Source organism: Aristolochia californica, unplaced genomic scaffold (assembly GCF_029961685.1).
Source record: "Aristolochia californica isolate CCGP_79_NKW_82.1479 unplaced genomic scaffold, dmAriCali1.0.hap1 SCAF_4, whole genome shotgun sequence".
In the NCBI taxonomy this organism is placed as follows: domain Eukaryota; kingdom Viridiplantae; phylum Streptophyta; class Magnoliopsida; order Piperales; family Aristolochiaceae; genus Aristolochia; species Aristolochia californica.
In genome coordinates this window covers 40,306,068-40,331,744 of record NW_027182103.1, presented here as the reverse complement: position 1 = coordinate 40,331,744, position 25,677 = coordinate 40,306,068, and the positions used below count along the sequence as shown (strand labels likewise).

General features: G+C 35.6%; 3 protein-coding genes across 9 annotated transcripts; 1 reads left to right on the top strand and 2 right to left on the bottom strand.

The window, feature by feature from the left end:
- Positions 1 to 182: 182 nt before the first annotated feature.
- LOC137962335 (probable ion channel CASTOR) lies at positions 183 to 12,483 on the top strand. 5 transcript variants are annotated; one of them, XM_068809143.1, is made up of 13 exons: positions 183 to 612; positions 1,162 to 1,233; positions 1,522 to 2,121; positions 8,339 to 8,521; positions 8,631 to 8,690; positions 8,776 to 8,979; positions 9,240 to 9,488; positions 10,204 to 10,302; positions 10,445 to 10,639; positions 10,810 to 10,902; positions 11,135 to 11,401; positions 11,504 to 11,672; positions 12,257 to 12,483. In XM_068809143.1, exons 1-13 carry the CDS (start codon positions 229 to 231, stop codon positions 12,283 to 12,285), a joined length of 2,604 nt encoding a protein of 867 aa, XP_068665244.1. In that variant the 5' UTR covers positions 183 to 228; the 3' UTR covers positions 12,286 to 12,483. The 5 variants fall into 5 exon arrangements, with proteins under 5 accessions (XP_068665244.1, XP_068665241.1, XP_068665240.1 ...); XM_068809140.1 differs by lacking the exons at positions 10,204 to 10,302; positions 12,257 to 12,483 and adding an exon at positions 10,048 to 10,146 and having other exon boundaries at positions 11,504 to 12,201; XM_068809139.1 differs by lacking the exon at positions 12,257 to 12,483 and having other exon boundaries at positions 11,504 to 12,200.
- A 398-nt stretch (positions 12,484 to 12,881) lies between these two features.
- On the bottom strand, positions 12,882 to 17,041 carry LOC137962569 (uncharacterized). 3 transcript variants are annotated; one of them, XR_011115144.1, is made up of 6 exons: positions 16,868 to 17,041; positions 16,320 to 16,775; positions 15,007 to 16,139; positions 14,410 to 14,521; positions 14,185 to 14,251; positions 12,882 to 14,094 (listed from the first exon to the last, which is right to left on the bottom strand). XR_011115144.1 is itself a non-coding variant. In XM_068809516.1 (5 exons), exons 2-4 carry the CDS (start codon positions 16,660 to 16,662, stop codon positions 14,456 to 14,458), a joined length of 1,542 nt encoding a protein of 513 aa, XP_068665617.1. In that variant the 5' UTR covers positions 16,663 to 16,775; positions 16,868 to 17,041; the 3' UTR covers positions 12,882 to 14,251; positions 14,410 to 14,455. The 3 variants fall into 3 exon arrangements, 2 of the variants coding, with proteins under 2 accessions (XP_068665617.1, XP_068665619.1); XM_068809516.1 differs by having other exon boundaries at positions 12,882 to 14,251; XM_068809518.1 differs by having other exon boundaries at positions 12,882 to 14,251; positions 16,924 to 16,951.
- Positions 17,042 to 17,474: 433 nt separating this feature from the next.
- Positions 17,475 to 20,715, bottom strand: LOC137962575 (large ribosomal subunit protein uL18-like). Its single transcript, XM_068809524.1, has 9 exons — positions 20,633 to 20,715; positions 19,624 to 19,693; positions 19,460 to 19,551; positions 19,233 to 19,359; positions 19,074 to 19,153; positions 18,879 to 18,995; positions 18,218 to 18,352; positions 17,935 to 18,104; positions 17,475 to 17,832 (listed from the first exon to the last, which is right to left on the bottom strand). Exons 1-9 carry the CDS (start codon positions 20,633 to 20,635, stop codon positions 17,724 to 17,726), a joined length of 903 nt encoding a protein of 300 aa, XP_068665625.1. The 5' UTR covers positions 20,636 to 20,715; the 3' UTR covers positions 17,475 to 17,723.
- Positions 20,716 to 25,677: the final 4,962 nt, after the last annotated feature.

Below are 25,677 nucleotides of genomic sequence, written 5' to 3'. Positions count from 1 at the left end.
CTGTATGGATCGACGACTAGTAAAGCAAGCGTTCATGGGCCCACCCTTTATTAGCAAAATTTCCAAACTACCCCCATTTAGTTTTTGACTTTGTCTGTTTCAGTTTGAATTAAAAATATGTGACATCTGCCAAGATATAACGCTTGAAGGTCCTGAACTAGAAGCTTACGCGGTGGACCAAATCAATGAATTCCATGCTCAGTCCCTGACATTCTCACAAAGCCCACTATGTCCCTGGACTCCGACCAGTCTCCTCCCTCCAGTCGAGACTGGTTTTTCCCGTCGCCGTCCTTCATCCATCCAACTTCGGCCTCCAGAGCCGCGGCTCCACCTTATCGGAGCTTCTCCGCTTTGTCGTCTCCCATCAAGAAGTCGAAACCTTATGTCCCCGAGGCGGCGTCCTCATCTTCTCTTCAGCGGCCGTTTCCCCGGAGAGATCCCAAGTATGCCGGAATTCGAAGAAGAGTTGGCTTTACGACGGATTTCGAGAGGACGGCGAAACCAGACGTTTTGGAGACCCATTTGGTTGAGAAAACGGCTGCGGGAAAGAGATCTAAGGTTGGTTCCCGAGAGAGATCGAGGGGTGTGCAGAAATGGGCAATCATAGCGGCGGTGAGCAGAAATTTTTGGAAGTTCTTTTTTTTTCAGTTGTTTGTGCGTAGCTGGATAATTTTTTGTGTCTTTCATATGAAGGGTCAAATACACGAGATATTGCTTTAGGAGTTGCTTTTTAATCTTTCAGATGGTTGTCTTTCTTGATGGTGGCCTAATGTAATTAGACTTTACATCGTACGAACCGTGAACGAATATATGTTTAACTGAAGTTTCAGCTGTTTTAGTTTTCCCGTTGCTGTTATTGTGGTTTGCAGCTGAACAGTGAAATTTGTTTTGGAGTATTGAAATTTGTTTTGGAGTAAGTTCAGCACTAAATGATACATTGCATACGTTGATCAGTGGTTCCCAAGTAGGTGGACGGGGTTGTCTGTGGTCACTCAATGAGTCTTATTTAGTGCTTTAATGTAACGCGACATTGAGTCATGTATATCCAATTATCTGCATCTAATACTGTGTATTCTTTATGAATCTTCTGTTCTTTTTTTCTTTAGAATCAGAATCTTCTTCTCTTTCTCCTTAACTAGTTTAAATTTGTGGTTGTTGCAGCTGCTTGTCACATGCTTTTCTTCTCTTCTACAAAAGAACTTCTCTTTACACAATCAGGTCAGGCATTTAGAGGTAAGAAACTACAACCCAACTGGTCATACTCTCTTGTTTCTCCGTGATAGTTTTCGCATATACTCTATTTAGTTTATGTCCATGAACTTGGATTTGTTGGTGTTAATGTGAACAATTTCCAAACTATAATGCTAGTCTATGTCATGTGGACCCTATTTGCATATACTTCTTTCTTTGCCTTGAGAACGTATAAGTGTAAACCTGAACCAGATTAAAATTTGGTATATGTGTTGTGTAAGTTTATTTTGATGATTTAGAAATTTAGCTATATGATTTTCCCATTTGCAGGAGAAATTGTTCCAGTTCAGCATAAAACTTCAAGCATGTACCTCATTGAATCTTGTGGATCTTACCAACATGACACCACAAGATAGCCACCACACCCCCAGTAAAAGTTTAAAGAATTCTGCACTGATCTTATCTGTTGCTTTGTTGTCCCTTCCTCTCCTCATTTTTAAGTACATTGACTATGTTTCAAGATCAAGGAGATCGTTAGAAAATATTTCTCTCAGCAAGCAATTAGCTTATCAAGTTGATGTATTCTTATCCCTTCACCCATATGCCAAACCAATAGCTCTCTTGCTTGCAACTCTACTGCTTATTTGCCTGGGAGGCTTGGCACTTTTTGGTGTGACTGATGATAGTTTGACTGATAGTCTGTGGTTATCTTGGACATATGTGGCTGATTCTGGGAACCATACAAACTCTGTTGGGTTTGGCCTAAAGCTAGTTTCTGTGTCAATCAGCTTTGGTGGGATGCTTATATTTGCTATGATGCTTGGACTTGTTTCTGATGCAATATCAGAGAAATTTGATTCATTGAGGAAGGGAAGAAGTGAAGTGATAGAGAAAAATCACACACTAATTCTTGGGTGGAGTGACAAGTTGGTATGGCTTTCATCATGCTTCCCATATTTAAGTTCCTTGAATGTTAAGTTGGAAGAGCTATTCTCTTGTTTTCTCTATCTATCCTTTTACTGTGTTGGCATGCATACTGATCACTATATTCTTCTAAAATGTTCATATTTATGATATTGTTTTTGTTGAATTTTTGGAGAAGAAATTAATTCATTGATTTTATTTAAATTAATTATACTAGGTCTCTATTTATTATAGATAAAATATTTAGAATCTAAGTTAAATTTAACTAACCATATCTCAGTTACACCCAAATTACAATTCTTAAAAGATAAGTCCTACAACAATCAAACAATTCTAACAAAGTAAAAGTCTACTTATATTAAATTCTTCCTTGGCTGAATCTTCTTCCCATGAGAGTCATTTACAACTCTTTCATATTTGTTTTTCAATACTCCCCCTCAAACTGGAGTTTGTCACTTCAGTTTGCAAAGAAAAATATTGGTCTTCAAACTTCTTTGTCTGTTCTTCTCAAAAAAAAAAAAAAAAACTTCTTTGCCCAAAAAAAATTTTTTGTTCTTCCCATTTAGATATTTTGGTCACATAAAATTTTCCAAAGTATCTGGAATGTTGATTTTCAAGACTCCATGAATTTAGCTCATGGAGAAAAAAGGAGAGAAACCCATTGGCAGAAAATTGGAAAAAGAAGGGTTATAGAATTGATTATTGTAACCCTCCCCCTGAAACTCTATTTATAGATTTATGAAACTATTATATTACAATAATACCCCTGAACTTAGGGTTTAGGGTTTTAACTCTGGAACTTTAGCTTAATTACATCAATGTCATCTCTATGAAACGACCCTTTATTTACCATCCTGCCATCAATGTATGTGGGCCTATGGGCCTTCTCCTTAATCTATGGGCCTTAAGCCCATCTTCTATATCTCTTGGATACATGGGTCTTCCTTGGTCTTATGGGCTTGGGCCCATCTTCTTATACACTTTGATATGCGGGCCTTCCTTGGTCGTGTGGGCTTGAACCCTGTCTTCCAATACTCCCCCTCAAGCTGGGGGTGAGAGAACAACATGAACTCCCAGCTTACTGCAAATGATATATAAAATCTTTTTTGTATAATATGTCTTCATTTTCCAACACTCCCCCTCACGCTAGTGCTCTCGTTCATGAGGCCCAGCTGGTATAATATCAGTGAGAGTAAATCACTCCTAGCCGCTAAGACATTGCTCTGAAGTGTCCACCTCCACCGCCGTGTCCCTCCACAGGACAACGACTCTCAAGTGGTAGAGTAATATATGATATTAATAGGGGGAAGTAACATAAAGTTCCTCCGTCATGGACTTCGAAGTACAAAAAATTGATATTTTTTACGGGGATGAAGTTCCTCTGTCATGGACTTCCAACCACAAATAAATTTGATATTTTTTACGGGGATGAAGTTCCTCTGTCATGGACTCCCAACCACCAAAAATTTGATATTTTTGACGGGTATGAAGTTCCTCCGTCATGGACTCCCAACCACAAATAAATTTGATATTTTTGACATGGATTAAGTTCTTCCGCCATGGACTCCCAACCACAAAAACTTGATATTTTTTATGGGGATGAAGTTCCTCTGACATTGACTCCCAACCACAAATAAATTTGATATTTTTTATGGGGATGAAGTTCCTCCAACATGGACTCCCAACCACAAAAATTTGATATTTTTGTCGGGGATGAAGTTCCTCCGTCATGGACTCCCAACCACAAATAATTTTGATATTTTTGACAGGAACAAATAAATAATGGTATGAGGCTACCTCTTCTTCAATAATAATGTCTCATAAAAAAAGACACAATAGCAGCAGCTGAAATGGGCTTGGCTTGGGCCCATTTAACACGACCCAAAATAATCCTTGTAAAATTACCCATGAACTAATCCGATGCACATATCTGTACCAACTAATATGCTGACCAAGGAATAATCTGTCAATTCTTCAAAAATAATAAGCCAGCCATAGATAAAAAATTTATCAAGTCGTGCCAAAAACTTGACTGAGTTGACTCGGTCCTAGTTGGTTTGGGTTGACTCGGTCTGCTGGTGCTGAAACAATGGTCGGTTGGGACGCTGGCTCGCTGGTCTGAGTTGACTCAGGCAAGTTCAGGTCTCGGCAGAACAGAGCGGGCCCGGATTTAATCAGCTCTTCCAAACTTAGGAAGAATTAAATTTTGGAATAGTGCATCTTCTTCCTCGGCATCTTCGGCGGAAACAGCGCTTGGCGGAAACTCGGAAGGAAAGTTTCCAACCCTCTTCTTCCCCGATGCAGAGCGGAAACTCAGAAGGAAAATTTCCAACCCGACTGTCTTCTCCGGCAGTGGCGGGTCGTCTCTCCCCGCGGCCGAACAGAGAGGGAAACAGAGCTTCTTCTTCCTCCCCGACCGAGCGCTGCGGAAACAGAGCTTCCGTTGTGATCGCAATGCCTTCAAGAGAAGCTGATCAGACTGGAAAATATACGAAACGGCGGAGTAAGCGGCTCGAGCAGAGAAGTTTTTTTTCTGCAAGTTGTCGTCGTCTTCGGCCTCAAAAAAAAACCGGCAGCAGCAGCTGCGGCGGTGACGGGAAGGCTTCGACAGAGGACGGTAAGCTGGACTGGTGCTTCTTCTCACGTTCATGGTGTCATCGTCTCCTGCAATGGCAACATGACCTTCGGCAAAACAGACCTCGGCTTAACGGCAATAATTCTGCAACGGAATTATTTCCTCCAGAACGGAAATAATTTTGGCGCAAGCTTCCAACAGAGTGGTTGTGGCGGGCGGCGCAGAAACAGTCGGTGAAGTTAAGTGAGACGAACGGCTGTTAGTCTCCCTGCGTCCAACTTCTCCTGTCGGCGACCAAAGGACTTCCGACGATTAACAACCATCTTTTTTTTTCGTGAGAAACAAAACCACTTGAAGGACTTACAACAGCGGATGACGAGAAAAAGACTCTCAGTTTTGAGTGCATAATAAACAGAATATGAAGCGGTTAGAAGAGCAGAATGAACGGATGGGAGAGCAGAGAGAGATAGAGAGGGATCATCACAGTCGCCGATCATGAACTAAAGAGCTAGCAACAAAATCTAAAAACTGAATTTCAACAACTATAAAAAAACAACAATACTAGAAACGAAAATAAAGGATTTTTGGATTTGTGAAAACCATACTACGAGTCCTGAAAATCAAAAGCTCTGATACTATGTTGATTTTCAAGACTCCATGAATTTAGCTCGTGGAGAAAAAGAGAGAGAAACCCATTGGCAGAAAACTGGTGGAAGAAGGGTTATGGAATTGATTATTGTAATCGTCCCCCTGAAAATCTATTTATTGATTTATGAAACTACTATATTACAATAAAACCCCTGAACTTAGGGTTTTAACCCTAGAACTTTAGCTTAATTACATCAATGCCATCTCTATGAGATGACCCTTTATTTACCATCCTGCCATCAATGTATGTAGGCCTATGGGTCTTCTCCTTGATCTATGGACCTTGAGCCCATCTTCTATATCTCTTGGATCCATGGGTCTTCCTTGGTCTTATGGGTTTGGGCCCATCTTCTTATACACTTTGATATGTAGGTCTTCCTTGGTCGTGTGGGCTTGGGCCCTGTCTTCCAACATGGAATAAAACATTTTTTTCTTTTACTGCTTCTCCTACTACTTTTCTCCCTCAAACTAGGGATGAAAAGGACATGAAGACCCAACTTGGACAAAACAAATATGGGAAAAGAAAAATCACTCCTAGTCGAACGACTAAGCTCCATACACAAGTCAAAAATGTCGAAGTCAAAAAAAAAATTTGCTTAATTTCAAAGGGGAAAAAAGGCTCAATTGTCTCAAAAAAAGAAACTACTCACAATTTAAGGGTAGCTCATGAAAAATCACCACTTGGGTGAATAAAAAGACTGGACTCACACTGGATGTTGGGTGCATTCCTGTTCTTTGTAGATAGTGGATCTATAAGCATCGCTCTAAAGTGATGAAAAATAATAAAAATTTGAAGAAATATTAGAGGTTTTACATGAACTCAAGGATTTGAGTAAAACAATAGCAGCACCCATACTTCAGATAGAAAGAGGCGCATAACGCAACACTCATATTTCAAAATAAGGAGGCGCTCATCAAAATCAATAGACACAAACATGGGACAAAACAATTTACAACACTAACAAAAAGGGCTCATGTTGGTGAATACTTGCACTAGAATTTGAAAACAAATAAAAGACTTGGGAAAAATAAAATTAGCAACTGAAAAAAAAGTCAAAACCAGCGTAAATTTAGGATTTCCGCATGCAAAAAGCTGTTAACCTTTGATTCTTTCGATGTTGATATCTCTCTCTCTGAAACATCGGATTCAGAAAGTGTTTGGTGGGTTGGAAAATAGAGTCGCAGATCTTTCTTTCGAGACATAATTTTCTATATAAATTTTCATTCTTGATGGTACAAAACGTCTCAAAAAATGAAGCTAGGGTTATTAGAAAACGCTTGCTAGACTAAGACCGAGTTAAATAATTTGACAAGCCTTTTCAGTGGGACTGTAGTGATTTTCAGTTTTTGCCAAAGGTGGTTGTTGTATTATCAGCAGTCATAGTTCAGCAACAGCAAAGAACAAACCACAAGAAGAATTTAGACGGCAGTAGTTGTATGCTGGTGCAAGAAGAATAAAGAACGTCCTATATGAGATTTGCTCCAATAGAGTTTTAGCAAGTGGAGGAGACGTCAAAGAGAAAAAACAATCATATATGCATTAGGATTCTTTAGATGTCATTAGCATGGAAGAAGACCAAACATGGAAGGTTCATGACCGTTAAACCAAACCATGGAGAAGGAGTTTTGCATGCTATTAGGAAACTAGAGGGTGTTTCACCAAACCAAGGATTCTGCAATTTTTGACAGCAGCAACAAACAAGAAAAGGAAAAAACAAAGCAGTAGATTGTCAGGCAGCTTCATAACTGCTGCAACTTCTCAAAAAGAAAAAATCATACCAGAAGAGGACTTTTCGAAAAACATCTTACTGATCCAGAGAGTTTTTGAATTAGCATGAGAAGATTAAGAGTACAGAGAATGGCAACATAACCAGGTCACTATACCACATAAGGTTGCATGAATAGACTATTAACACCCGGAATTTAATCTAGACAGGTAATAAAAGACCTTATCGTGAATGCTGGATGAAGGAAGATGAAAAACACTCATTAGCAAGGAACAAACATGAACTTAAGTGCAGAACTTATTGAGGCTCGTGTAAGAGAAACAGCACCTTGCAGCAGAAATCTAGCACCAAGCAGTAATAAAAAAACCCCAGAATCCCTGCTCTGATACCATGTTACATTCTAGGGTTTCATGACTTAAAACTTCCATAAAGAACCTCCTTCTTACATGTGTTTTAGAGAGAAAGAAAGAAGATAGAGAGGGAGAGAGAAAGGAGAATGAGAGAGAGAAGTGAGAGCTGAATGATGGGAAGATTTAGGGCACAAAGACACACACACCCTCCAAGATTCCTTTATTTATAATGATATCAAATTATTATATAACAAGAATGCCCCTGGTGCATGGGCTGAGAGAAAAACAAATAAAAATAAGTAAATAAGGACTCACATAGAAGAATGTCATTCTAATTTGCTTTCTAACAAATTTACAGCATGACTCCATTCTAATTTCATTACTTAACGTCAAATCCAAGAATGTGTCTACCTTTAGACTTAGCAGAAGATGAAAACTCCAATGCAAGCCAAGAAGTATGAAAGAAATAGTTGCTCCCAGCTTTGTTCTCTTTGTCTCTTTTTAAAATCATCTTACCATTCAAAAAAAAAAAAACCAATTTGAGTGCACATCCACTCAGTGAATTTTCAAGGATTCCACAACTATTCAACATTCCCTTATTGTGTTGAATGGTAGATACAATTTAAGCAAGCTGGTAAAGTGACCATTCACAATCACAACCACCATTTGACCAGAAATAATACTTAACATGACTGCATGGTAACATTTTCTGCCCCTCGGAACCCTTCTCAAGTTTCTGTTGCTGCTAATGCATCATGGTACCTGTTCACCTTCAAACTCTTTAGTTAAATGTGCTATTATAAGTGTTTTGTAAAGGAACTGTGTATGATGCAGAGGGACTGGGTTTATTTCTATGTTGGTAACTTGTATATCTGCTGAAAGAATTCTCTTGGCTTATGGATTCGATTCCACTGGGAGTTCAGGGTTCCCTGCTGAATCAGCTTGCTATTGCAAATGAAAGTTTGGGTGGTGGCATGGTGGTTGTCATGGCTGAGAGAGACAAAGAAGAAATGGAAATTGATATTGCCAAAATGGAGTTTGACTTCAAAGGAACATCTGTAATATGCCGCAGTGGAAGCCCTTTAATTCTAGCAGACCTCAAAAAGGTTTTTCTATGACATAATTTTGGTTCCAAGTTTTCATCTGGTCTTTTTTGGTTGAATGCTGTCTAGATTCACTTGGTTAATTTTCAGAATCCTATAACTGCATTCACAGGTATCTGTTTCTAAGGCACGTGCCGTGATTGTCCTTGCTGAAGATGGAAATGCTGACCAGGTTTAACTTTTACACAATGCTGCAAATGCTTACTTTGTCCTGGGTGTGCGCCTGATTAGTTAGCTGTCACTGATACTTAATGCAGAGTGATGCACGTGCTTTGAGAACCGTTTTAAGCTTGACTGGAGTCAAAGAAGGTTTAAGAGGCCACATAGTGGTGGAACTGAGTGATCTTGATAATGAGGTTCTGGTTAAACTAGTTGGTGGCGATCTTGTTGAAACAGTAGTAGCTCATGATGTTATTGGCCGTTTAATGATCCAGTGTGCCCGTCAACCAGGCCTAGCACAGGTTAGTGTAACTCGAGCTAAAAACTTGTTTTGGAGTTGCTATCAAAGCTTCAGTTTGCATACCTTATTCTGTAAAAAATTTTGAATTTTTTATACTTATCTGAGGAATGAATTCTAAGTTCATAATCCAAAACGTACTGAACTATATAACATGTATGCAAGATTTAATGTTTGGTGATTGATATGCACAGACAGCTGTTTAGTAATGTTTGATCATTCTGGAACTTTCCTCCTATGCTTACACCTTATTGGTTGTGACAGATCTGGGAAGACATTCTTGGTTTTGAAAACTGTGAATTTTACATCAAACCGTGGCCACAGCTAGATGGAATGCAATTTGATGATGTGCTGATCAGCTTTCCTGATGCCATTCCTTGTGGAGTTAAAGTGGCATCGAGTGGAGGAAAAATTATTTTGAATCCTGAAGATTCCTATATTCTGCAAGAAGGAGATGAAATCCTCGTAATTGCTGAGGATGATGACACCTATGCCCCGGCTGCTTTGCCCATGGTGATTTCCTTTTCCCTTAGTACATGAAGATGAACAAACGCATCTCGTGACATGCCCCAATGTCATTATTTTTTGTGTGTTCTTACTCTGTGAACTTCCATAAGTTGTTCTTACAAGCTGAATCTCTTTACTCTGCATTAATTTCATTCATTCGTTGTTGGCTTCTTTTTTCTTGTGATTCATTTAACATTTTACTTTTTCTAATTAAAATCAAGTTTTCTTCACTGTTCCCATGTAATTTTCTGTGGACAGAACTGACAATGGTCTGTTATGGTTCTATTTAATTAGAGGCTTTTAGGTAAAGGAAACTCTTATGAATTTACATCTTGTACTAGGATAATAGTTGGGATGAAAGCTTTGTTCCGTTTGACTTTCAAGTTAACTTAAAAGGGGAAATGAGATAATAGAGTGCAGGTTTATGGGGATCTCATTTCTAATATTATTAAAAAAATGGAAAAGAAACAAACTTTGGTAGCTGGCACGTTGGTGTACTTCCTCAAAACTTGAAAGGTGCACCACTAGTAAAACTTACAAAAATATAATCAATTTGATCGTTCAGGTCAAAGACGCATCATTCATAAACATTATGCGGTCAGCAAGAAAGCCACAGAAGATTCTACTTTGTGGATGGAGACGGGACATTGATGATATGATTGTGGTAAGTTTTTCTTTCGAAGCCCCCTGATTCCTTCTTTTCTTTGGCCCAATGCTGCAGGTATGGAGAGGGCATCTACCCAAAGATTTTGTTATTCCAAAATCTCCAGAAAAGATTCTTTTCTGTGGATGGAGACGAGATATGGAAGATATGATTATGGTAACTTTATGTCCACTGGGAATATAAAATGACTGCACCTGTTTAAAGGGAATCTCTTTAACTTTCCTTTATACAACAATCATAAAAATAAAAAAAAATAAAAAAATCAAGAAGCACCATTTAAACCATGCATGTTGTTCAGGTACTGGATGCCTTTTTAGCTCCTGGGTCGGAGTTGTGGATGTTCAATTCTGTGCCAGAAAAGGAGAGAGAGAAAAAGCTTATTGATGGTGGACTTGACATTAGACGACTAGTAAATATATCACTGGTGGATCGCGAAGGCAATGCTGTTATTCGCCGTCACTTAGAAAGCCTTCCACTGGAGTCTTTTGATTCAGTGAGTCTGGAGTTTCTATGTTATGTTAACTTTTACAAATGCCCATGTATGTTTGTCAACTGCTATCAATGATACATCGATAGAAAATGGTTGTGAATAGATCTTCTTGCTAGGTTTATTGATTGTGTATTTTTCTGACTCAGTTATGCCCATATGTGGGTTTTGTGCAGATTTTGATTCTGGCTGATGAATCTGTCGAAGACTCGGCAATTCAAGCTGATTCAAGATCTCTGGCCACATTATTGTTGATTCGAGATATACAGGCAAATTATCTGAAAGCATTCCTGCTTTTGCTTTGAAGCTGCTACCACTTTGACTTAATTTTTCAGTTCTGCTTCCTTTCTTGGTCATTGCTGTAGAGTTTAATGGCCATCATTTAAAAAAAAATCTTTTTTGGGGTGAAAATCAAAACATTCTTCTTCATTTTCCTGTTCAAACTGAAAATATTTTTAATTAAATTTCAAGATAAGACAGAAAGTGTTCATATCCATGCAGGCAAAACGTCTCCCTTGCAGGGAGTCCTTTGTCACCCACCTTCACAGAGGAAGCTTCTCTCAAGGATCTTGGATTGGGGAAATGCAGCAAGCTTCGGATAAGTCAGTAATAATAAGTGAAATTCTAGATCCAAGGACTAAAAATTTACTATCCATGTCAAAAATCAGTGACTATGTTCTGTCAAATGAGCTTGTTAGCATGGCACTGGCAATGGTGGCAGAAGATAGTCAAATAAATAATGTGTTAGAAGAGCTCTTTGCTGAGGAGGTATTTCTCGACTGAGTATGTTTCCAAGTTTTACTAATAAATTGTTCAAAAAAAATTTCTAGAACGTGTTCATCTTTAGTCTCTTTTATTAGCTAACTACAGTCTGTGCAGGGAAATGAGATGCATATACGGCAGGCAGATCTTTACCTTCACGAAGAAGAGGAATTAAGTTTCTATGAGATAATGCTGCGTGCTCGACAGAGGAGAGAGATTGTCATTGGTTACCGACTTTCAACAGCAGAGCGTGCTGTCATAAATCCACCTGGTAAAAGTGAGCGTAGGAAGTGGTCTTCCAAGGATGTTTTTGTTGTGATCGCCGAGAAGGAATGACCATATTTTTCCTATTCTTTTTCCATACATAGGATGAGTGCTACATTATAAATGAGAAAAAGGAAAATGATACACTAGCCGACAGCAGCACCCAAATAAAGAACTTAATCAAAATAGAGATCAACATTCCTTTCCAAGGTCAACTAGTTTGCAGTCCTCGGGAGCAAGCAGGAGTTGTTCCAAAAGCAGAACGACCTGACATGTGTATAAGAAAGATGCCATTTTTTGTTGCGTCTTTCTAGTCGATCTGGTTTTCTTCCTTTTATGTATATATCTGTGTATATTTCTGTGTTATTCCATGTTAATGTACTCATGTGGAAGCATCAGACCAGCTATGTAGAATATTCTCACAGGGCATCAATATTTTATCTTCTATGATGTAGGTTTCCATACCTGGCATGTTGCATGAGCTGTTTTTCCTTGCTACAGAATCATTTAAAGCCTTTAAATTTGTTGTTTTGAATTTTCTATAAATTCATTTTACTCTTTGCTGATCTTACATTTGTTATTTCACTCTGGTTCCAGTCAAAATGAGTTCCATAGTCTGTGAATAGAAAGTTTTACTCTCCACCTAACAAGGACAACCAACCTGATGTTAGCAGCAGCTGGAGACATCATTTCCCAGCTACTATTGAAGAACGCCAAGTCCTTGACGAGTGTTTGTTGATCGTTGAAGCTCTTCTGCTGTGTGTCCATAACTGACTTTTAGACTTGTATTTTTACACTATCAAGAGACAGAAAATAAGGCTTTGGGGCTGAGGACATTGTTGCATCATTTTTTTTTTCTTGGACTGGATAGGTGGATGCATCTTGACCTAATAGTAGATGAGAACAAATTTCAAAGGGAAGAATTACAGGTAAAAACCTATGGTTTTACTTGATGCAGTGAAAGATGATCACTTGGCAGGTCTTCTCTCAGATCAGGCTTTTTTTTATTCATTAGGTTGATCAGTCCGGGGACTGGTTTAAAGTTCAAACCATATACACCAAATCTTTCTTTCCGAAGTTCAAATATGCTTCACGTCGTGCAATTCTACATCTTTCAGCGGAGTTTCTACTCGTATAAAACGTTTCCATTCTGACAAAAACAAATCAAGTCAAGTCACAATTGAAACTGATGAGCAAATCTTATGAGGAAACCGGTAGACACTCCAACTGTTCGTGATACAATTGCCCAATGTTTGTTGGTGGTAGCAACTGAGGCTACAGAAGAGACAGCTCTTCTGCTGTAGGTAATCTCACACATAAGCGGTACAATGCTCGTAAGCAATGAGAGAGGCAGAACAAGGTTGTGGATCCATCTTTTTGTCGTTGCCAAAAGTCAAAAGCCATGCAGTAGAGAACGAGAGTCTGACGAGCAATGGAACTGGATTCACTTTTGCTGCACTTTTTCATGCCCTCAGAAATTGGTGAAAAGCTTTTATTATGGTAGAAACAGCAAAATATACATAATATAATGGAGGAAACCTCATAGATAACAATGGGAGTGAGCTCCCAGAGACAATCTGCCCTCAGAAGACACCTTTGGCTAGTCTATCTAATAGGGTTCTAATAGGGTTCTAATAGAGTGTTGGGTCCATGAAGCACATGAGACCACAGTCTCCTTGCCAACGGGTAAATCGGAATCGAGATGAATGAGCTCTTCAATCCATTTCTGATTGTAATGTAAACAAATTCACCACTTATGTCAGTGACCTGACCCAAGGAAAGTTCCGAGTCACCAAATGCAAGATTGATCAGAAAGTTCCTGGAATGATCCATAGAGAGTTCCTGGAATGATCCATCCTTCTGATTCTCTGTCACTGAATCTTTGTCCATCCTTCCTGATCATCATCCAGTACCATCTTTCCTCTGCCGCCGCCGTCGTGCTGAGATGCCGCTAGGTCACCCTTCGCGCACCCGAGAGAGTTGTTGTTCTCGTCGTCGAAGCAAATAGGAGTCCCCTCTACAATTTTTTATGGAGAATGACTGGGTCTTCCGTCATACTGTTCACATCATAGATGAGAGCATTGGGTGCGAAAGTCATCGCCGGTCCATCGTTCCGCTAGTCCATCTTCACCCGAGATTGGACCACTTCTTTGTAAGCCTAGTTTATCTTGTAAAAGTTAATGTAGAGCATGCCTACCTTGGAACAAAACACCATCCACATAACTTCCCCTTGTGGATTGGACCTTTGGCTCTATGACCACAAAGTGGGGATGCAAGTCTCAACAGAGAATGACGTGTCACGTGTCTGTAATCAACGTCTAAAAAGAAAATATTAAACTTCTTCTTGAGCATTAGATGCCCTAGTTTTTTTCCCTTTTCATGTTTCCTGGCTTTAGGAATACTTTTCACCTGAATACTTTGTAATCATCCTTCAACTGCAACAAAGTTATGACTTGGTATCCACCAGACACAATAAGAGAAGACATTAAACTCTTTAAGCAGCTTAGTCTGTAGGAGAAGCAAACCTTGCATCTCACCAATTCAAGAACTGGAAGTGAAGCAAGTAATGATGATTGAAAATAAAGCAGTCACCTGTAAGAAAAGGTTGATTAGGCAATAACATACATAAAGATTTTTTTTAGAAAGAACAAAATAAGCCGTACACTTAAAAAAGACAATAAAAATAATAAAAAATCTGTTGTAAGGCACAACAGGTTAAAATCAAGAAACAAAGGGAAAGATTGCAATACCGTCATGTCCCAGGCCATGGAGGAAATTTTCAGACGACAAATTCTACTAGGAAAAGATCCACTTCATCCATGTGGAAAAACAGTGTAAAGAGAGGTGTTCGGGTAAATCAACCTGCATATACATCAGAACAATCAGAAACACTACATTGTTAAACTTTAGTGTCACGGTAAACACAGCTCTAAGCTTATAAGAAAGTTGAAACTAAGTCAGATGCAAAAATCAAGTTCTTGCTCATAGGAAACTTCAGCAGTTATACTATTAAAGCTCTAAGTTGATAAGAAAGACGAAAGTTGAAACGAAGTCAAATGCAAAAATCAAGTTCTTGATAGGAAACTTCAATGGTCATCCTGTGATTCAAAGCCTACAATGAGTATGTTGAGAATGGTACTTTTAGACTTTCCAAATAGCAGATTACCTCCCTTAGACATAAGATGTTGACAGATAAACAAAAACCTTACCAAGCTTCAAAAGAGTTTCCAAAGGATTCAACATTTACAGCATCCAAGATAAAGGTTATAAAGATAAGTGGAAGTAAGCAGGAATCGAAGATCACAAATGGATCAAAAAGAAAGTAAAATAAGGGGGAAAATACTCACTCTGCTCCATGAACAAGAGTACTCATCAGTAGAAAGCGTCCAACTTCCACCTCCTGCATCTGAACTTTGGCTTCCAGTAGAAATTTTCAACTCAACAAGGCAATCTTCACTGTATTCATCAGGATGCTGTTTCCTCCTCTTTCTCTTCATTGGTTTCCCCTTTCTCTTTCTCCCAGTTTTAATTGAACCTCCATTTTCCAAATCAGACTCGCCACCATCAAGGAAGTTTTCAAGACTCACAAAGGAGTAATCACCAGACCTTTTGAAGTTTATCCCATTTTCAACCAACACTGATTCCCAAGCTTCCCTAGTCTTGCATTCCTTCAACAAAATATAGTGGAGAACCCAAGAAAGAAGTCCAAGCCATTTTATTGTTACCACTTTATTTGTCTTCCGACATTCTTTCATAAATGCTGGATGTGAAGCATCACTCAAAGCTGAGGATTTTTCAAGCAAAAGTTTTTCAACCACACTCTTTTCATTCTCATTCTCCTCATCACTCAGAAAGCAGATTAATTTGCGACCATGACTGATAACAGCATTAACTAGTAGTAATTCATTAATACTTGAAAAGTCATCATATTTTAGCAAAAGAATCTCAAGCCAGGAACATCCGTTGCCGCATATGGTCTCACATTTCGGCCTCTTAACAAGAAACGTACAAAGAAATTTTAAAAAAACACAGAGCTCATGCTCATCAAGAACAATAAGGAGATGCTGACAGAGCAAAGAGAACTGTTCACCCATAAGAAAGTCGTGTATGATCCCCCATACATCCTTTGCTTCCTCCTCATACATCAAGAGAACAAAATAGTCCACAAAGAATTTTGTATCTATTGAAAAAATCTCCCCGTCTTCAAGTGATTGAGCAAGCTCATCTGAGGACCAGAAGTCGGGCACATATTCCAGAAAATTTTCAACTGTGCGGAGAACATCCAAATCAAGAAAGTAATGAGGCTTTGTAGCCACCATAGCTGGTGATTGCCCATGTTTCCCCTTCCATTCAAGCTCCTCCCAGCAAGTGTCGCGGTTCACAAATGCAAACTGGCATAATGCCTTGGCACCTTTCCTATGCCCAGATTTTCCCACACCGGCAAAATTGCCAAACCATTGAAGTATTCGTCCTGGGTTTCCTGCATTGGACGGAAATAAAAAAAAAAAAAGTATGGAATCTAAATGAGTCGTCAGTTATTAAGTTGTGTCACCAAATGGTTTCTAAAGAAGTTCTATTCAGCAAGCACAGCAGCAACATGATATCGCTAAAGGAGAGTGGAAAGAAGGAATCAAATTAGAGAAGTTTGTAAAGAACTTACCCTCAAAGAATTTCTCGAGTATGTAGCTTCTCTTGGCTACAGCTAGCACCGCTTTCTTGGGTCTCTTCTCAAGAATCATCTGCCAGATTTGAGCAGCTATGGCTCGCTTGGGCAGCTTGAACCTCAAAACGTCGATGAATAGCTCCGCGTGGTCCTCGGAACTCAATGATTTTATTGATGAAATGGCAGTGCAAAGCCACAGACGAGCCTCAGATCGACCATTCGAGGTAATTATCGTCCAAATTATGGGCTCCAATTTGTTTAAAAGAGATATTCTCTCTTCGGCGGCAATTGCATCTCCATCATCATCCCACTTAGTCTCGGACAGGAACAGTTGAACCATTTCTCTTGAAAGCGATAACTATGCAGTCTTCCTCGCTCAATGAATACTACTTCAATTGAAAACCCAAAAGACTAAATCATAAGCAATCAGGAAGAGAGATATTCTCGCATGACCTACAAATAAACCACAAAAACAATTGACAAAAAAATAAGAAATAGAAAGATGAACGCAGACTTCCGACTCTAAAAATGAGCAAGATGCATACAGATAATAGGTTAGGCTACTCTGGGTTGGAAGGTGCTCGTCAAGAAACCATCGTACCTGTAACCAAACAGAACTAAGGTTTCCCTCTGGAAGGTGCAAGAGTAAAAGCGCCTTCTGAGCATCAATAAAACGGGTCCATTCGTCCTTGCCTTTTCTGCAAATTCTTTAAAAAATTTGGTGCCAGTTGTCAGTAGAGGTTTCCTACTTCTCTGGGATCCACAACTCGGAAGTCGCTCCTTGAACTGCTGGGTCCGCATCGCTAATCCTTTGTACCATATTTAACAAGAAATAACTAATGATTAAAAATCGATGGGGTAAATTTCTGTGCTGCGACTACTGTGAGGTGTCTATGGACAGTTTTTCTACTTCAAACATGTCTATATGAGATCAGGAGAGCAACCTTTTAATTTAATCGTCAAGCTTATATTTTGCCCTTTCATATTAAACTTTTAAACTTTTATATTTTGATCCAGACAAAGGGCCGAGCTGGATCCAGGTTTTGTAACACTTTCGGTTTGAAATCTATCTTTTCAAATGTGTGCACAAAAACGACCGATTATTTTAGAATATGATACGTCAAGCTAAAGAGAGAATAGAATCCAAAACCATTGCAAGCTCAAACGTTTCTCTGAATTTATCCATTGACATAGAAACGCAGAATATTCTTAGATCTAATTCACACTCCTGTCCTGAATTCAATTCAAATCTGTTTCTTTTTTAGGTGATCCAAAATAGAACCCAAAAACAAAAAATAAAAAAGTGAACCAACAATAATTCAAAACTCCTAAAACAGAGAACAGACTAGAGAGCACCATGCAGAACATATCTCTAAATACTATCTTGTAATTTCAATTCACTCATTCATCATCCTCATCATCCTCGTCTCCGGCAGTTGAATTAAGAGCATTCAACCTCTCAACCAGCTTAGCTTTGCGCTCCTCGTATGTAAGCTTCCTCAAGTTGTACCTGATATAAAAGACAGGCGACAAACTCCATATCGTAAGAAAAACAACCAGCCAACCAAATTACAGTAGAAGGAGACGAAAAAAACTGAAAACAAGTTATTACCTCTTGTGCTCAGTTGGAGCAGGCTTCTCCGACTTCTTCAAAGTCGGGTCAGCACGAATGGCAGCATGGACGTTCTTATATAGAGCTTCAATGCCATCAGGGTCGATTCCTCTCTTAATGTACTCGCTAAAATGAGACTGGTACTTCTCGGGCTCATCCTCCATCAAAGTCTGCACATAAAATTCAGAATCAACAAAAGAATTACTATCATATAAAAGAAGTACGAACTAAATCTTCACAGAGACCACAAAATTTGCCAAAAAAATTTATTTCTACAACTTACCCTCATGTAGGCAGCAACATGGCCCCCATACAAGTATTTTCGATGGACTTCAGCATCAAGTTGTTTATCATCCTTCTTAAAGCCTGCAAACCTCTTGTCACTATGAGGTATGTCAATTCCACCGTCCAGTGCTCCCTAAAACATGAAAGAGTTAACAGTAAATAACAGGTCCCAACATAAAAACTAGCACATACAGAATTCCAAATGCATCAAAATACATAAACACTAAAAAGAGAGTGACAAATTCCATTAACATGTTGCTTTCCAAGAAAAAAAGTAAAAGAAATTTTACATTACAAAGGCTATGCATAGAATAAAATCTAGAATATGCAAAAATAGCCTACCAGCAGATTTCAGAAACAACATTAAATACAAAACAGTTGATACAGTAATTAAGGAAACAGAGTTCAACTGTTATGTCAGGTAAAAATTATCAGTAGCTTAGTAACGTATCTTGGTCATATTATTTGTAACTCCAGAAATTTTTAGCAAGTAAAACCTAAACTCAACATTAATCCCACTGATCACCAAGTAAAAAATACAATTAGAAAAGAAGATAAAATTATGCAGTAGCTAAAAAAACAGAAAATTATATATATATATATATATATATATATTTATATATATATATATTTATATATATATATATATATCTTGATACCTTGAGAGCACCAAAGACACGGTTCCCAGTAGTAGTCCTCAAAAGACCTACATCTAGGAGCGCTCGGAATGGCCTCCTACCCTCTGTAGGTTCAACAGAATAGTCTTCACCAGTAGCCTGGAAAAAGAAAAAAATTTATCAGATACATGGAGAGAGTAAGACTGCAAGGACTTTGGTAGGCCAATTAATAAGTACCTCAACGTTGCCCTCATACTTATCATCCATCTTAAGCATTTTGAGGACACGACGAGCCACAAGAAGACCAGTGCAGTAAGCTGTTACCAAAGCAAAAAATATAAAAATAATAACAGATGCAAAAAAGAAAAACAAGAACCACATTGAACCTTCACATGCCTGCAGCATAGTTGGTTAGCCCAACTTCAAGCCCATATCGAGGAAGCTCATGAGAATATGCAGCTGCAACCACAATATCGCCAGCAATAGTAGCAGAACTAATTTGGGCAATAATGTCTTTGTTGGTCTGTTTCCAAATAAGAAAATAGAATTGGACATAAGAATATTTCACTTTAACTTCAAAGAGAGAAGAATAAATAAATTAACAGCAAAACTAGAGAACTTACAAAACGGACAACGAAGCGGTACTTTGGGGTACTGTATTTATTTTTGTCTTGGTTGATCAGACGGATTCGTGCTCTGTAATCCGTCTTTCCCTCTGCAAATTGACAAAAAGAATATCAGAATCACATCTTTGCAAGTTCAATACTTTAGTAGCCAATATGATTACCTCTCCTTCTCTTGAATTTAACTTGAAAACGCTTGTAGTATGCCTTGGTCTTCTGGGATTTAACAAAGACCTATAATGCACAAAAAAACATTTATTAAATTGAATATCACACACTCACCATATGGAAATGGAACTGAAGAAGAAATAGCTACACTTTTGACAAAATTAATATAATAATAGAAATCCTTGATTCTCAACTCCTCATAATGAAGAAAACGGAGTAACATACTATTGGAATATTCAGCTCAATCGGAGAACCAAATGAAAACTGATAATATGTAGGATCTGAAGGAAATAAGTCCAACGCAAACAAATTTTAAATGTTGTCATAGTATGCAGCAGAATATTGGAAAAATAAAACTTATAGTAATGCATAAAAATGCCTAAGCTATGTGAAAGATGACTTAGATATAATTGAACAGAAGAAGGTCGGCAGCATAAATAAAATAAACGTGACATAAAATGGAAAATACTGGCATGAAAAAACCCTGCTGAAATAAAAATATACAACTTAATCAAGAAAATAACTTTAAAATAATATGCGAACAAAACTTTGACATTTAGACATTGGTAGTATGACACAAAATTAAGGAAGGAGGCTCTTGAGCTTTGCTAAGAAAGCTTAATAGACAAACCTCAATGTTCCTCGCGTCTGGGAAAGATGGTAGAAAGAAATAGTAGTATAAAATCATAAAACTTCTCTTCCTAAATTGAACAAAAAAAAAAAAAAACAATATTCTACGATCACGAAGCAGTTTCAAGCAACAACAATCCAATGTGCGATGAACCAAAGTGAAACACTAAATTAGGCGGCCATAGATCATACGACGGACATATACAGGTCCCAAATAGAATCTAAAATACGAAGGGTCTGCTGAAAATGTAAACAAAATCCAGCCATAAATTGAGCCGGTCGAGTACATAGTCGCAGAAGTTGCAAAAACACATAACTTCACAGATCGCGAAAATAGCAAATCGTATCCCCAAACGAAGACGACGAAGCTCTTACCATTTTTCCCTTCGGCGCTCTCCGCTCTTGCTGTTCGCAGGGAAAATTTAGGGTTTTCAGCGGGTATATGTAGGAAAAACCCTAATCCACGGCTCCGATTTAAATAATAAAATATATAAAAATTATTAAATGACCCTAATCTTAAATAGTAAAATATATAAAAATTATTAAATTTTACGAAGGGTAAAATGATTAATTCAAAATTATACAAGAATAAATAAAATATTAAATAATTTATTAAAATTAATTAGATTATTATAAAACGTTTCATAAAATAAATTACTAAAATAAAAAAAATAAAACTTTGAAAATTACATATTAAGTAAATTTTAAAAACAAATGAAAATAAAATTTTAATGGGAAATAATTTAGTAAATCAAATTAATATTTATATTTATAGTTTTGTACTTATTGTAAAACTCCTTAAATTAGAAAATGTAAATACTTAAAAAATAAAATAGCAGAAAGTGTAAATCTTACATTATTTAATTATTAATCAATTATTTGGGCAATTCAATTTCTTAAATTATTTAATATTTTTAAATTTAACTAAACATTTTATTGGTCTACTATTTTCTAATTTAAGTAGTTACATTTTCTAATTTCAAGGAGTGCTACAATAAATGCAAAACTATAAATATTAAATTTAATTGATTTATAAAATGATATCCCATTCAAATTTTATTTTCGTTTATTTTTAAAATTTAACTTAATATTTAATTTTCTAAGTTTAACTTTTAGGTTTATTTTATTATTTTATCTATTAGTACAAAAATTGTTTACAATTTAGCTCTCTTATCATATAAATATTTATGTCATGAAATGTTCTATAAGAATCTAATTAAATTTAATAAATTGTAAAATATTTTTATTATTTTTTATTTTAAACTTGTTTTTAAATTAAGCATTTTAATAAGTTGTAATATTTATTTTAAAATAAAATAAATTGATTATTATTTTAAATTAATATTTACTCAATTTGAGCAATTCAATGATTTAAAGTTTTAAAATTTGCTGGAAGATATGATATAATTAGGATGACACTCATGTCATTAGTTTGCGTTTTTTGTCTCTTATTCACTCTTATTAGGGTGAAGGGTATTCTTGTAATATGTGTATGTTTGATATTTAAAAATACAATTTAAGGGGACGGTTTGGACTAAGTCCATAACCTTATTCTTCTTCCTTTTTTCTCCAAATTCGTCACTCTTCTTATTCTCCACCGAAAATTTTCTCTCCACAACTCTTTTTCTTCTTGCCCCTTAATCCTCTTCTATCATGATTATACATCATGGAATGCTAAGTTTCAACATGGTATAAGAGAGGGAAAGGATCTGAGATGGAAAATGAGAATAAGGGGAGGAAGAAAAAAAAAAAAAAAAAAAAAAGTTTCTTGTTTTCCTTTAGTCTTCATTCTTGATTCATGTTTTTCATTGGATTTTTAACTCTCTTTCCATATTTTAATATATCAAATTATATTTAGTTAGAAAGATATTTGAGTCTAGTTTCCAACACAAAAAAAATTGTTGAAATCAGTTTTTTCTAGAAAGAAAAATTTATATTTGAAGCTACAAAGGTCAAGCACAAAAAAAATTTATGCAACAGTAGAACGCTTTAACTTTCGAGCCATTTATGATACCGAGAACGAGAAATTATATGGAGAATTATATATCAAAAGAAAGATCTATAAGTCTATTTTCTTACATATTCAACCAACTCCAAATTTGAGTTTTTTAGATGGAAATATCAATCTCGAAAGAGTCAATGGTCATTGTTGGCCAAAGAGTTCAACCAAATTACAGAGTCAGAAATCTATCAGAATATTTATATCAAAATAAATATATTCTATGAAGAGAATTTATACTTGTATGAAAAATATTTAAGTAAAACGTCATAAGGATAAATTCTTATGTCAATTTAATCTATATTTACGAAAATATTTATATTATAATAATCAAAGGTCATGCTTGTATCCTGTTGCATGCGAGGATCCGAATTTAAGTAAAAAATTTTGCTTCACTTTTTTAGTTGCAGTTATTGATCAACAATATGAGGAAAGTATATCGTGATCTACCCTTGGAAAGTTTCTTTTTGTTAATTAACAATATCTATAAAGAATCTTTAGAAGATCATCTTATTTTCAAAAAACTTTTCTTAATTTGTTTTTTAAAGAGAAAAGTGTTCCCCCTAAATTATGGCAACTTCCCCAAAATATAGTTACTTGATTTAACGCTGCAAATTACAAAAGTATCTATGTAAGGAGATTTTGATCTAGGAATAAATTCAAAATGTGTGTTTCTTCTATGGTTAAGAAAAATCCTCAAAGCATATTAACGGCATGTTGGAGTAGCACTAGGTGTACTTCTCTTATGAAGTGAGCAGCATCGCTCAGCCTATCACTCTCTGAAATATTTTAAAGTTATAATTGAACACTTATGTCATTGGCTGCTAATTAGTTAGTTTAATATGGCTAACTCTTGGTTTGGTGTATAAATTAATCACTAATGCACTAAGCGTAGAAGCAACATCTATTACTCCTCTTCTCTTTTTTTTAGAAGACCTTGCAGCTACTCTTGTAACCAACAACACTCAGTTCAATTATTATTTTTTAAAAGATTAATAGCACTTGGTTCAACTTATTGGCAGCTTATTACTCAGTTACAAGTTATTATTTGGTGCACATCTTCCTTATTAAGGATTAACTTATTGTAGATTATCTCATGCATCTTTGTTTCTCTTGAGAATTTTCACTATTTTTTGGTTATCCATTGCTATATAACAACATTTTTGGTGTGTGTTATTTGGGCATTGGTTCATTACTGCATCTGCTATCATGTCTCCTTGATTGAGACATTATTACCGAAGAATAACTCCTCAGTTGCTTGCCTTGGGTTCATTATTTGTCGATTGTTATCGGTTTTGGTTCATATGATGAAGAGTTTGAATGTCTTAGGAAAAAAAAACATATGGTGGCCCCAACATATTATATTTCGGTGATTCCCCATTGTCCTCTTAGTATTTAGTAGATTTTCTGCTACTGTCGTTTATTTGACTCTCACTTACCCCTTTGGCTAACCTTTTTGGAGAATTGTTTTGGTTGGTCCTTTTATTTATATGGGTGTTTTAAGTCATTTGAAATGTTTTTATTGGTACCCTTAGGTCTTTTATCGTCGTCTTGTGAATGACAGGCATTTCCCACTTTGGTGATTATTATCACTATATTTGGTCAAAATCTTTTGAGGTTGGTTTCGACTTATATTTTATCACCTATTTTTACCATTTGAGAGTCAGTGCCGTGTTGGGACACCATGATAGAGGAACTTACTATTATATTTGGTTCAAGCTGGGATCACTACCATTACCTCCTAGTTTGAGGGAGAGTGTTAAAAGATATGTTGTAGGTCTTTTATCGTCGTCTGGTGAATGAAGACATTACCCACTTTAATGATTATTATCACTATGTTTGATCAAAATCCTTTGAGGTTAGTTTCGACTTATATTTTGAACTTGCTACATCTATGATATTTGGTTCAACTTGGGATCACTACAATTACCTCCCAGTATGAGGGAACATGTTGGAAGATATGTTGTAATTAGTGTGTCACTCAAGTAATCAGTTTACATCTTATTTTTCTTATTCACTCTTACTAGGGTGAAAGTATTTTTGTAATATTAGTATTTTTATATCTATACCATAAACCCTATTCTTCATTTTTTTCTACTAAATTCGTCAACCTTCCTCTTCTCATCCCAAAACATTTTTTCCACAACTTTCTTCTTATTCTCACCCTTTAATACTCTTATACCATAATTATACATTAGGGAAACCTAAGTTTCAATACTATTTTATAATTTAGTTAATTAAATTAGGTATTTTTTTACTATTTTTATTTAAATAATTAATTATTTTACATTTGAAGACAAGTGAGTATTTTAATAATATGACTTATATAAAAAAATATTTTAATAATATGACTTATTTAAAAAATATTTTAATAATATGACTTATATAAAAAATATTAAAAAGACAAAAAAAGCATAAACGAAACATCAAATTATTGAAATATGGATTTGGGAAGAAAAGGGTAAATGGTGATATTTTTTATCCATATGCCCATTTACTTTCGTTGTCAAAGGTAAATAATTTTTTTTTCAATCTCACAACTTGTTATCCATATGATGTTTCGAATTTTGTATTTGTCACTATTATTTTGATGTGATACCTACGGAAAAAATACATATTAATGATTATATATTTTATAAATGCATAATAGAGAAATAAAATAATAAAATACTTGAATAATAAAATAGGATTTATAATCCCATATTTTAAAATATAAATATTATTTTAATTAAAAATTAAAATATATAGTACCAAATTTTGTCTTTATTTATATTTTTTAAATATAGTTAAATTTTTATTTTATAATTTTTATATTTTATTATTATATTTGATTCAAAGGTAAATATATAAATATTATTAATAAAGCATCATATTATTAATTTTATATATTATTTTATATTTTTAAAAATCTAAAACATTTACTTTTTAACTTATATATTTTTATTATTTTAAATATTTTATTTAATATATATATATATATTTAAATACTTTTCAATACTCTTATCATGTAAATGTTTCTAACATATTAAATGTTTTCAAACAATCCATTTTAATTAAGTGTTAAAATTCCTATAATTAATGCAATTTTAGTATTTGATACATGAGGATTTTTATTATATTTTAAATTAAGTACATGTAAAATGAATTTTTATATTTCATACAACATTTTTTATTATATTTTAAATTAAGGACTTGTAAAAAGACTGGAACAAATAAAATAAATTAGTTATTATCTTTAATTTTTTAAAAATTTATTTAAAATTACCTATTAATTGGAAAATATAAAATTTAATTTATTTTTTACGAATAAAATTATATCTCACTTAATTTTTGTATTTTTCATTCATATTTTTAATATTCACGTAATTGATTATTTAGTAATTTGAATATATCTTACTATTTAAATCGGAGACGTGGCTTC

Bases quoted from the DNA above. Each gene is read 5' to 3' on its own strand.
- LOC137962335 (XM_068809140.1), top strand. From the start codon at position 229: ATGTCCCTGGACTCCGACCAGTCTCCTCCCTCCAGTCGAGACTGGTTT. The intron at 613-1,161 runs GTGAGCAGAAAT...TGGTTGTTGCAG, and splicing joins AATGGGCAATCATAGCGGCG to CTGCTTGTCACATGCTTTTC. The intron at 10,640-10,809 runs GTGAGTCTGGAG...GGTTTTGTGCAG, and splicing joins CACTGGAGTCTTTTGATTCA to ATTTTGATTCTGGCTGATGA.
- LOC137962569 (XM_068809516.1), bottom strand. From the start codon at position 16,662: ATGGTTCAACTGTTCCTGTCCGAGACTAAGTGGGATGATGATGGAGAT. The intron at 16,140-16,319 runs GTAAGTTCTTTA...CGTCCAATGCAG, and splicing joins ACTCGAGAAATTCTTTGAGG to GAAACCCAGGACGAATACTT. The intron at 14,522-15,006 runs GTGAGTATTTTC...ATGTATATGCAG, and splicing joins ACTCTTGTTCATGGAGCAGA to GTTGATTTACCCGAACACCT.
- LOC137962575 (XM_068809524.1), bottom strand. The intron at 19,154-19,232 runs GCATGTGAAGGT...CTTTGGTAACAG, and splicing joins GCTAACCAACTATGCTGCAG to CTTACTGCACTGGTCTTCTT. The intron at 18,353-18,878 runs GTATCAAGATAT...TTCATGTTTTAG, and splicing joins GTGTCTTTGGTGCTCTCAAG to GGAGCACTGGACGGTGGAAT.